This window comes from Staurois parvus, unplaced genomic scaffold (genome assembly GCF_062004578.1).
Source record: "Staurois parvus isolate SC_StPar_1 unplaced genomic scaffold, SC_StPar_1.0 ptg000158l, whole genome shotgun sequence".
Classification (NCBI taxonomy): Eukaryota; Metazoa; Chordata; class Amphibia; order Anura; family Ranidae; genus Staurois; species Staurois parvus.
The window spans coordinates 370,138-383,230 of NW_028317954.1; the positions used below are offsets into that span (position 1 = coordinate 370,138).

The 13,093-nt window shown below is 41.2% G+C and overlaps 1 protein-coding gene across 1 annotated transcript in view; it reads right to left on the reverse strand.

Moving 5' to 3' along the window:
• Positions 1-4,193: 4,193 nt before the first annotated feature.
• The window catches only part of MYO1H (myosin IH), a 142,034-nt gene continuing 133,134 nt past the window's right edge, over positions 4,194-13,093 (reverse strand). Inside the window, exons 29-32 of the mRNA XM_089675765.1 lie at positions 10,918-10,988; positions 6,453-6,550; positions 6,217-6,313; positions 4,194-4,985 (exon numbers count right to left, since the gene is read on the reverse strand). Coding sequence (XP_089531891.1) covers positions 4,962-4,985; positions 6,217-6,313; positions 6,453-6,550; positions 10,918-10,988 — 290 coding nt within the window. The 3' untranslated portion in view covers positions 4,194-4,961. The remainder of the gene's footprint in view (positions 4,986-6,216; positions 6,314-6,452; positions 6,551-10,917; positions 10,989-13,093) is intronic.

Consider the following 13,093-nt stretch of genomic DNA (forward strand, 5'->3'; position numbering starts at 1 on the left):
TTGTTATAATGTTATGCATCTGTTATTTCCATGGTTTCATGTACAACTAATGATTTTTCAGTCTACAGTGATATGTTAAAAGGGACCTTCTCATAATGTCTTCGTTGGCTGCACTACATGACATATGACCGAGCACGCATTGGGAATTATCTCTACTATTATCTAATGCATGTCATGGAATATTATAGTATTGTAACGGGATAAATACGCCACATTTGGTGTCATGGTAACACCTTATTGCCTCCACGAGACAGTATTGCATATGACTAAACACATTCACAATGACCCTCAGACCACATCCCCTCTACACCCACGACAGACTATCTTGACTCATACACATAAACTTTCACGGTCATTTACCTAGCACACCTATGTCTTAGTCCACACTTTTTCCTTCATGCCTCCACATGAACCTCTCTCCTTAATAATTAACTGAAATCCACCTATTTCCTTGTGTCATGGCTGTCTTTTATTAGACGTTACCTTCTACATAACTTTCATTCACCCGATACAGGGTGGGCCTTTGATGTCTTTGGTGGGACTGCCCTGAGGTACCTCACGGAAACCGCCTCTGGGTCAGCCACATTTCCGACCTCTTCTATACAAACCTACACGATCTACCAAATACCTTTTCTACTCATTACACTACTTTTTTTTCAGGACGGCGTAGCTGGACTACTCTGTCCCAGGAGTCTATTTCATTAGAGAAGTATTGGAATTACACTTAATCATATCTTTTGATTTCTGAGGTGAATATCTCCTGCTTCTACCTTCCACTGTGCTCTCATTCTCTCTGCACCTTTCTTCTTTCCTCTATTTCATTTCTATCTCTTTTCTCTACCTCGATCCTTCTCCCAACCTCCCCCTTTGTTTTTTTTTCTTTCTTCAAACAAAATGCCGTTACACGCACACCTGCACAAACTCTTCATACGCTCACGGTGGCATCTCTTAGTGCAAGAGGCTTAAATATCCTGGAGAAACGTTCTCAACTTCTAACATACATGAAAAGTCTACGGGCAGATGTGCTTTTCGTGCAAGAAACCCATTTTCGTGCTGACCACACCCCCAAGTTTGCTAATGCTAACTATCCCACAGCATACCATTCAGTTAACACGGAGGTAAAAGCAAAAGGGGTTTCTATTTTGATTGCCTATTTTGATTCCTCTTTCTTAAAGGCACCTTACACAACAAACCGCTTACTCTAGCGAACATTTATAGCCCCAATACAGCGCAAGTGAGTTTTTTCCGCAAAATCTCCAAAACGCTAGCAGCATTCCAATCGGGTATCTTGATTCTTGGAGGTGATTTTAATGTGGCACTGAATCCCTTAGTAGATACTTTGACAGGCTTCTCATCGAAACCCTACCGAGCACTTAAACAGATTAAAATCGAATTGAATGACCTTCTTCTCCACGATACATGGCATACACTTCATCCCTCTGATAAAGACTACACATTTTTCTCAGCACCGCACAAACATCACTCCAGAATTGATTACCTATTTCTGTCGCAAAACGACTTACATATGTTGAAGTCAGCCTCCATTGAACCAATGATTCTATCTGACCACCATCCCATTACGATGACCTTGCAGCTTCACGATGCCCCTCCTACTTCTAAAACGTGGAGACTAGACCCATTTCTCCTCACAGACTTAGCTATTGTCAGTCAAATACTCGAGTCTCTAACCAATTATTTTAAGGAAAACTCGTCCTCGGATACGACTCCCCTCACTCAGTGGGCAGGACACAAATGTGTGATTCGTGGACTCTTGCTTTCCATATCTGCCTCTCGGAAACGTAGGGCTCAAGCGTCCTTTACCTCCATACTTCAAAGAGTACGGAAACTGGAATGTCTAAATAAGCGTTCTCAGGCTGTCGGTTCTGCGCACGAACTTGACCTAGCCCGCAAACAACTTTGAGATATAGTGGAAAAGAAAACAAAGCGTAATTATATTTTAACTCAAAAGCTTTTTTACGAACAGCTCAGTGGATTGCTTTAAAAAAGGCCTGGATTCTTTCTTGGATCCACGGAATATAACTGAATACTAACATTTATAGGTAAAGTTGATCCAGGGAACATTCAATTGCTCCTGCAGGAACTTTTTCCCCTGCAGGAGCAAATTTTTTCATGCTTTGCTGTGTTTTTTTTTGCCTTCCTCTGGATCAACTGTGGGTGTAGGATTATAACTTTTTTGTTAATGGTTGAACTGGATGGACTTTTGTCTTTTTAGGCCAGACTAACTATGTAACTATATAACCCACGTGACCATCCCCAAGCAGTTGTCATTTGGATTGTTGACCATTTCCCGCTGAACCTCCTAAACATTTGGATTGAACCCAAATCTCTAAAGAGTCAATTCAAACTCTGGTTTTCATCCCTAGTGGTGAGTGTAAATTCCTTTGTTTTCTTGGTGGACACTATAAATGACCCTGTTTCCTTGGAGCTTACTATTAATTTCTCCACCTCATTGGCGGTTGGCATAGATGCCTTCCTTACATCGGTACTCAGGGGTAGAAGGGCCCTGCTATACTGATATTCAGTGAAATGCCCATAATCCGGGGGTGGGCAAACTGTGGCCCTCCAGCTGTTGTGGAACTACAAGTCCCATCATGCCTCTGCGAGTCATGATGCAACTGTTAGCCTTTCAATGCCTCATGGGACATGTACTTCCATGACAGCTGGAGGGCCGCAGTTGCCCACCACTGCCATAATCAATGGTCTTCAGTGAAGTCTCTTGCCTTGCAGCAACAAAGGGGCATGGATTAGGACATCAATGACCTAATGACAATATCAGTCACCAAATGTGACCATAAGGCCTTATTAACTCATTCTTACCCCTGTCCAAAAAAGCAGGCTATTCCACAATAATTCAAATAATGCTCCTCTTAGCATGGGTTATGGAACAAAAACATACACAGCTGCAGATGGCCCAGTAGTATTATGTACAGAATACTTTCTGCATGGCCAACACAGTAAGCTACCTGCCATGTGGACATTTTTACTTTCTATGCTTTACTCCATAATCCACTCTAAGAGGGAGCCATTCTTCAAATTACTGAGGAATTGCCTGCTTTCCTGGGAAGACTTGAGGAATGTCTTATATTTGGACATTGCTCCTTCTGTGATGGGTATGGTAAAATGCCTATTCGGTTTCCTGTTTAAAATATACATTTTATATATATATTTACTTTTATACCTTTTCATATTTCTAAATATATATGTTGTGCGTATATATTTTGTCTGCTGGGCTTTGCAGTCCTCCTTAACTTGTTTGTTCAGAGCGATGTTCTCAACCCCTCCCGTCGAACTGTGAGGATCTTGTACTTAGGCCTTGAATATGTGAGGGGGAGTGAAGAGATAACGGGCCTCAAGCATCAAGTTTCTGCACTTCTCCCATATTTCAGCCAAGCAAAATGTGCCTTTTAGAATGTGACTGTATTTACATAATAGTGACGTATACCCTATTGTTCTCCTTGTGTAAAAGGTTAAGCACTGCCCTGCAATAAACAGATGATGTGAAAGTGGTTATATATCCACATTTCAAATCAGGAGCAGCAGCAGACATTCAACCCTGAGCCCAATTGTGGTTCCCAAAACCTTTACACTTCTGACTGATAAAGGAGGGGATTTATTAATTTGTTTATTTTTCATTCAGTACTTATACTGTGCCTTTTAATTAGGTATGAGTACAGGAATAACAAATTATTCTACAAGACACAGAATCATAATAGCAAAAAATGAATTCAACAGTGCATTTATAACATACACATGAAATCTTTTAACAATTGAAATTCCATTCAAACTATGAAATCCTTAAATTAATCATAATGTGTTTATATACTGCAGTTGGCTGAGAGGTTTAAACATTTTTTTATAGAATAAGCATTACTATTTTGTAACCTGTGTACAAATAATTTATTGACAAAAATACCTTTGCATGCACAAATGGCTGCTTTATGGTTGTTGGAAATTTTTGAATAATTCTAAATTTTTCACAGATTATTTTAAATCCCATTGTAGTTTACACTGTATTTTGTTGGAGGAAGACAGAATTAGAAGCATAGTACCAATAGTCTGGTAATTCAGTGTACACACAACATCTTGTCCTACAATTGCCAGGTATGTAAAGATAAATATGTCAAAAAATAGCTAATGTACTTTTTAGGCACATAATCTCAGTACATAAAGAATAAAAGCAATTGTTACTTTATTAACATATCACATCTAAAACATATCTTGCATGTATTTAAAATTGCATTGCACATTGAATCACAGCATGTTTCCCCCCATCAATCAGAAAATGTATAGGCTGTTCCAATAGAAGTTTGGTAGAGATGGTATACACAATTTACTTCCTTCAAAAAAAGGGGAATGTTCAAGCTGTTTAGAGAACGCCCAACATGTTTCGCAACTGAAGTCGCTTCTTCAGGGGCTAGCAACGCATCTAGAAAAATGAACAAACTTAAACAGTAATCATTGTAAAATTAAACAGTAAGTGCAAATACAACATGGGTACTGTCTTACATGAGAGGTAAACAGTGAGTATTATATGATAGAGAACTCCTCAATGCAGCAAACCAGCTCCCCTCAACCGACCAAAGCCGGAACCCCACCGATGGGTGTGTAAATAAACAGAGAAAAAACAAGATTTCAAAGTGGGTAACATAGCATTTGATGAGTTTCTTCACATTGGACAAGTGAAAAGGCCATCCTACTATGTCCAATTATCACAGATAGATGGACATCATTACGAACAGCTTCTTTTGTAACTGATATACCAGTAGCTGAGAATGGACAGCAGACCTTCAGAGGATAGCATAAAATGCACAACACAGTTGTGATCATTCCATTACTGTGAAATTGTTTGAAAAACATGTCTCAAAGGCACCTTCATTTGTTGTGAAGTCCCATAACTGTATTCGATGAATGTATTCTTTTATTGATTCAGACTTTCCCCATTAGGATTTTAATCTAGGAGACACCTAAATACAAAGGGTAAAATCAGCTTAATTTCAGCATAGAGTTCTCTTCATGATAACCTATGTACTGTACATATCACATCTTTTTGAGGCCATATTGTGAAAGATTTTGTCAAGTTCATGTTTATTTTGCTCATTCTTTTTCTATATGCCTCTCTAGTTTGTCACCTTCCTGTGCTGCCCACTTCTTTAAACATTTTATGGTTAGCATTCCTTTCTGACAGATTATAACATAAACAATAAACTGTTCTAATATCTAATGGACAACGATGGCTATTAAGATAGATTAAAGATAGTTGCCATCTTTAATATACCCATTTACTGGACATCAGCTAGTAGCCAGATAAAAATTAACCTTTTGTTCTTGAACACCATATACTCAGAATTGTACATTGCAATGACATTAGTGGAAATAAAATAAAAGCAGCATTTTGCCTAATGTGATGGATACAATAACACATTTGTTATCTTTCATAGGAAATTGATGCAGTGTACAAGTTTGTAAATATTTAGTGCTGAAAGGTCTAGAAATATCAGTGAATCAGAATCTGCATTAACAATATACAGCAAAGGAGGCAGCAATGAAGGAAACCTGTAATCAGTGACATTTGAGGGCTGTCAAGGCTGATTTCCTTCTAAAAAAAGCTAGTTGCTTGGTTGACTCTGGTTTTAAAACATCTAGGAGATACAAATGGTCAGTCAAAAAACAGTTAAAAAGAGACCGCTAAGCCTCGAGCATCCTATTGTACATGAGAGTAGCATAACCAATTCCTCAGTTGGGTTTATCACAATAGTGAGTTTACCATAAAAACAAAAACATAACAGCTTTACCAGACTTTGCACACTCTATATAAAATATGACAAGGCTGATTTTTATTAACAGTCAATCTGTGGGCAGCAAAAATTACAACCTTATTTATTTTAAATTATCAAATTGTAGAATGTCAGCATACTGTTTGCTGTTGGATCACATGTATTTCTTCAAACTGAAAACATCACATGTATTCCTTTTTTTTTATTATGCCTAAGGCCTCTGTAGGAGACTGAAACACTTCAATATGTACGGGCATTGATTCCTCTTTTTATGTGATGAATGAAATAAATTTGCATTTTTAATTTAAGAAGCTGTGGTGCCTGATTTTCACTTCTACATTGTATTCCATTTAAACGTTTGCATGGTGTCATTTGCTAAACATAACTAGTGACTCCTGATGTTTTCCAAAGAAAAACCTACCACTGTCAGATGTCCATTCTTGGCTTTGTACACCTGTGGCTCGGTCCCCGATGTAAAATCAATAGCCCCTTTGCTGCCTTGGAATTGAAATGTCATGCTAGAAAAAAATGCATTAGGATATTACCAGAATGAACAATACCTTCCTAGGTGCTGTCCATACAATAAATGTTTGTGAATGATTTACAGAAAGTAGCATATATGGCAGATATTAGAAACAAATTTAACTCATGCTTTACCTTCCATGACCTATCTTGATTGCATCTTGCTTAGAAGCCAGCATGACCAGCTTAGTGGCAACTTCAAAAATATGATCACACTGTAATATAACGTCTCCCTGCAATGAAAAAAGGGCTGGCAGTACTACCAGTGAAACTTGGAAGAAAAACTATACCATGATGTTTAAAAGATTTAGCCACACCCTGTTGTAGACATCTCCCTCTACCATTTGCTCCTCTCTAACCCCACATTTTTTCCTGCCTAGTCAGTGGTTCAGCCCATCTATTCACTATTCCAAGCTCATAATGCCCTGTTAACAATTGTGCGATTTCAGATGTGAATTGAGTCACATAGAATCGCATGACAATGGAAATCACATTGCTTTCAATGGCGTCCGTTCAAAATAATGCAACTCAGCACAGCAAGATTTTGGAACAGGTGTGATCCCAGCATACAGGGTGTGATACTTTGGTGTGGTCCCAGCATACAAGGTTGGGACAAGGTGGGGGGCAAAGGCACGTGCCCTGGGCGCCACGTTGAGGGCGGTGTGCTGGTAATGTGGCCACTTGTCCTGCCCCTTACTGACAGGAATGCCTGCAGTGTCACTCCTGACAAAAGGAGCAGCAGCCACGACTGCTGGAGGAAGGATTCAGTTTTCTCCTCCCTCCAGCCTGCAGGGGGCTTTAGAGAGCCAATATTGTGACTGAGAACTCACTTCAGTCACAATACCTCTGTGAGGTCAGATTGTCATGTTTCCTTCCTACCCTTGTCTTGTAATAGATCACAAGATCAGAGTGTGGAAGAAAGAGAAGTTGTCTTCAAGCTTTGGGAGGGTACAATGTTACTCTGAGTCATCTGTGAGTACCAGAGAAGGAGGGAGGGGAACAACTCTGTCTCAAACCTCTCCTCTCCTCCGATCCTCTCAGCCTCCTCCCTCTCTTAGGCTAGGTTCACATTTGTGTATTGCAGGAACATGCGAAAAATTGCACAAATTGAGTGTATTCCTGCAATGCACAAAAGCATATAGCCCTTTTGAAAATTATTCTTAATGGCACCCCCAAGGATGTGTACACTCATTTGCTAATGTGTGCACTCATTTGCCTGCACCAAAATGCATGGCAGTGGTGCAGCACAATTTTTATAAAGGGTCGTGCACTTCTTTTGTGTGTTTTGTGCATAGCACAACCAACGAAAATGAATAGGCTCCCCTAAACGTGCTGTGCAGAGACATGAGCACTCAGTCTCACCTGCATAGGTGTGAACAAAGCCTTAGGGATAGTTTACACTTGCAGTGGCCCTCTGAAGAGCAATTCATAGTGGATTGCTTTTTAGATGACACTTGACAGGTGGTGGTGAGGGGCGGTATGTTACCACCTGCTTTAACCCCACTCCACTGTGCCAAAACTACACGCATTGCATGTGGTTGCAGGGCAGTTGCAGCTCAGCTCCATTCATTTGCATGGGTTGCCTTCAGAAGGTGGTATTGACTGTCAAAAATGATCATTTTTGCAGCACATTTATGCCCCCTTTTGGCTGCCTTTACAGCTCAGGAGGAGCAATTGGCAGGCAGACAAAACTTGAACCAACTCCCTGTCTTTACTACTTCCACCTCCTCCAACCGCAAGTGTAAACATGGCCTTAGGGTTTATTCACATGGGGGAAAAAAAGTAAGTTGAGCCACATTTTTACTACCCACCTGAACGAGGAGATGCAGCTGCTCAGCACTGTACACATGCCATGGCTGCGATGCTGTGCCCCACGGCCACAACAAAAATTATATTGAACAGGGATACAGTCTAGGCTGCAGCTGCATGGAATGCACACAGCTGCAGCATAGTAGGTTAAAACAGGCTGCGAAGAGGTGACATATTGCCTCCTCAATGTCAGTAAAACGCCCTCTGAAAAAGTAATCTGCAATGAATTTCAGAGAGGCAATAATAATAGCCCTAGAGCCCTTTTAGCACCTCTTTCTCCCTCAGAACCCCCTAGCCCACCCCATTAGTGCTATGCACCCATCAGGTCTTCCCTTCCCTTTTTTATTCCACTGACAGTCCTCCTCAAACTGACATCAGTGATGCAGCAGAATTTTTTTTCCACTGACACTGAAGCAGCAACTTAGCAACGCCTCTGACACGGGAATTTTTTCCCTTCAGTGACACCACTAATACAAGGACATTTTTTCTTTTAGTGGCACCACCAACACAGGGAAATTTTTTTTCTTCGCCACTGCTAGCCCCATATTTGTGCGTTGGTTTTAAACTCTCCAGTTTGCTGCAGTGTACCACAACTATTGGTACTATTTCAGCACACATCACAAACATTACATACATTTCACTCAGCACATCACTATTAGCCCTGTTGAGGGAGGGGTGGGCACAGTTTGCCATTTTTTCCCTGGCCACTTGATGACCTTGTCTCAGAACTGCCAGTGATTTTGGCCCCATAGATAATGCAAAGCACATCCAGGTTGCATTATATAAACGCACTGGAAATCGGGTCAAAATCAGATTGCAGTAGTGTGACTTTAGCCGAAAGGGCTCTTAACCACTAGCCTACAGGGCACTTCCTGCCCAGGCCAATTTCCAGCTTTCAGAGCTGTCTCACTTTGACAATTGCGCAGTCATGCAACATTGTACCCATATGAAATGTTTATCTTTTTTTGTGACAGATAGAGTTTTATTTTGATGGTATTTAATCATCTCTGGGTTTTTTATTTTTTCTTAAACCAAAAACCACTGAAAATTTTGAAAACAAAATTTTTTTTCTTAATTTTTGTTATAAAATTTTGTAAATAAGTGATGTTTCTTCTTCATTGATATGCGCTAATGAGGCTACAGTGATCGGCACTGATAGGCGGCACTGATGGACACTGATAGGTGGCACTGATGGGCACTGATGAGCAGGCACTGGTGGGTGGCACTGATGGGCATTGACAGGCAGCACTGATGGGCACTGAAAGGCAGCACTGATACATGGCACTGATAGGTAGCACTGATAGGTGGCACTGATAGGCAGCACTGATACATGGCACTGATAGGTAGCACTGATTGGCAGCACTGATAGGTGGCACTGAAAGGCAGCTCAGATGGGCACTGATATGTGGCATTGATGAGCACTGGTAGGCAGTGATATGTGGCATTGATGTGGCACTGATGGGCACTGGCACGAGGCACTGATGAGCACTGACACAAGGCACTGATGGACACTGACAGGTGGCGCTGCTGGGGCTACAGTGATCATCAGGGCACACTGATCATCAGTGCCCTGATGATCAGTGTACATGTCCCCCTCCGCGGAAAGCCGATTACCGGTTCTCCTCTCGAACTGTCAGCGTGACAGCCCGAGAGGAGAGAAATGCCAATAGCCGGCATTTCCCTGTTTACATGTGATCAGCTGTGATTGGTCACAGCTGATCACATGACCAAGCGACATCTTCGGCTCTTTCCCTGATCGGTGATCCACTGTGTCCGAGGCACAGTGCAGCGTCGATCGCCGCGCTGCGCGCTCCCTGAGCTGCGCATGCGCTGTGAGAATGGGAGGACGTCATATGACGTCCTCCCAGAACGAGAGAACCACTTTGCGTCCATCATATTAGTATATGGCGGGCAGAAGGTGGTTAAACAACACTATCCTACAGGCCTGGAAAATTTAGACTGGGTACACAAGGTCCGAATATCGACCAGTTCAATAGGAGCTGGCTGACATTCGGACCATGTGTACAGCTGTTCTTCCGAACAGAAGTCAGTCTAAGGACTGGCTTTTGTCGAAAAGACATACTGGAAAACCAGCATCTGATCAAAGCTCACAGCCAATGGCATGTGATTATTATAGCAATAATCACTGACTCTGTGGGAGGGATTCCCCCACCAACACGGTGTTGATGGGGAAATCGAGCGAATCGTGGTTGCAGGAAAGAAATTCGCTCCATGCATGGCCTCCCTTAGTTAGTACAGCAATCTGGAATGAATGTGTGTACAAGGATTAACCAATGTAAATGTTCATTCAATTCATTCTAATTGTAAACTACATTAGATGTTTTAGCCCCTGCATGTGTGTGACTGTTGTTATCCCCTCTATGCATGCAGATGACAAGTTCTTCTGATCCAAATGCTTGTTCTCCAAGAAAAACTTCTGCATCATGTGGGAATCAATAGAAGCAATCAAACAATGTAAGTTGAACATATGGACAGTAATTCTCAATCAGATTAGATTTGGCCTAAAATAATTTTTTGCCCAACAATTACGTTTTATATGGGTGAAAGTTTATTTGTGTTGCACCAGTGAAGATATTTCTTATTGTGTCACAAATTGTGGCTGACAACACTCTTTGGATTCCAGGAACAGTTCCACATTTTAAGGACTTGCATCTGGAAAGGACACTGATTCTGAAAATCATCCATTCCCAGAATAATTGCCTCTACGGGGAGGTTCCATTGTGGGAGAGTTCCACCCCTATAAAGGTGATTATTATTCGTTTCCTCTTACCTTTTGCTTATTGTCTTCTGGAGATACATGAATTATAATAAATCCATCACTCATGTCACTGACAGAAATTTCTGGAAAGTAAGAAATCAAATTAACCATATACAATTTTAGGTTGAATATATATCTATTGAAGATGAACAATAATCCAGTAAAAAGCGTAAGATACAAAAGTATTAAAGGTTCCAGTACAACGCATGTAGTCAATCCTATCCATAGACAATATGATTCATAAATGTAATGGTCAATAGTAAAGACATGGGCCTGGAAACCAGTGGTGTGTTCTACCAGTGGTAACAGGAGAGTGGACTATGAGGTGTAATGAATCCATTGAAAATGTATATTGGAATCCAATGAATATAACATGCAAATAAGGGGGAAGAGGGAGGGGATGCAAGAAGGGGAAAGAAAAAGTAGGACAGAGGAAAAGGAGAGAAGAGAATATATAGAATAGATTGGGCGATAGGATGGTCCATCCACTTTTAATTCAAAACCCATATGGCTTGAACCATAGGGAGAAAGACAGCATTATGGTTAATGGGGTGGGGAGGCAAACTCACCCAAGGATGCTCGGGTGTGCAATGGTGCCTCAAGTAAAGTTTGAAAGGAAGGTGTGCAGTACTCAACTGCAGAAAAAAGATTTATAAAAGGAGTCCCCATACTGGTAAATCTCAAGGCATTCAATGCAGGATAGGGTTTTTAAACAATTCAGAAGCTGAATAGTGTATCCAGCTACACCACAGGGTATTAAATTTATCCCAGGAATTTGCTTATTGTGCCTGCATCTCCTCCATCAACATGATATCCTTAATAGTGTCTACCCATTGTGTTAAGGGGGAATGGACTTGGATTTCCAGAATCTGGAGATCAGTTAATGACCTGCCATAAGAACCTTAGGAAGCAGTTCTTTTGGGATTTTATAGAGCCTGGGAGTATCGATAAGAGTGCTATGGAGGGGGATAGGGTGAGAGACTCATCATAGATATTGCTTTAAATTTGAAAGATAGCATTCCAAAATGGCCTTACCCGGGTGCACTCCCACCAGATGTGCAAAAATTTACCTTGTCTATTGAGGCAACACCAACAGTCCTCCGAGGCCGAAGGGAAAATACGGTGGAGGTTGGCAGGTTCTTTATACCACCTAGATATTACTTTTTTCCTGTGCATATCAGGATATAGAGGATTTATGTGTATAAGTAAGGGCTTTATGCCATTCCTCAGGGGGGTGAACTCTCTCCCCAGATCTCCACACTACATTCTTGTAAAGGTTGTGAGGTTCCCTTGAGTAGATTGTAATATAGATTTATAAACAGTGGCGACTGTGTGGCGGGGTGGTTCGGAAAGTAGACATAGGTTTTCCAATTCAGTAAGAGACCTGTTAACTGAACTGGAAGTGTGGAGAGACCAGCTGAATGTCAAAAAATGGTGTTTCCATTTTAGCAAACATGCCTCCTTGGATGAATGAAAAACAAATGACCCAGTTGTCAAATATACAAAAGACCTGGCCAAGGGCCATTCTTACCAACTGTATGTCTCAAAAGCGGACACACATTGCGCTTCAAGGAGCAAGGGGTTGTAAAACCATGGGGAAAGTGGGCTCGGATCTGTAGAGAGAGCATATGGACCACCTCGACAGTACCATTTATGTATGGTGGCTACTGATAATGGGGAATATATGGAGAAGGTATGGAATAAGTTGTGGTGATGCCAAGGTAGAGCCCTCAGGTCCACCGGTGCCATGTCTTGCTTGATCATTATGGAAGCTTTCCTGAAAGGTTGCGGAAACCAATCCAGTATGCAAGAAAGCAATGCAGAAGTATGGTACAATTCAAAATCCGGAAGCCAAATTCCAGTAGACAATTTAGGTTTACAGAGCGTCCTGTAATTCAAACGGGACATTTCTGTGAAGCCAGATAAAATTGATCGCTAAGGAGCGAAGAGTGCGGAAGAATAGGGATAGTTTGAAATATGTATAATAATTAAGGGATAATATTCGTTTTTAGTATGTTTAGCCTGCCAAACCAAGGGATTTTCATAGTTTGCCACATTTCTAATGATCTGTGAATCTTGGTGAGTAGAGGACTATAGTTCAAGGCATAGAGGTCCACTAAGCAAAAGGGGAGAGTAGTCCCTAGATAAGTGATGGATCTGTGTTGCCAGAGGAATGGGAAATTAGTTT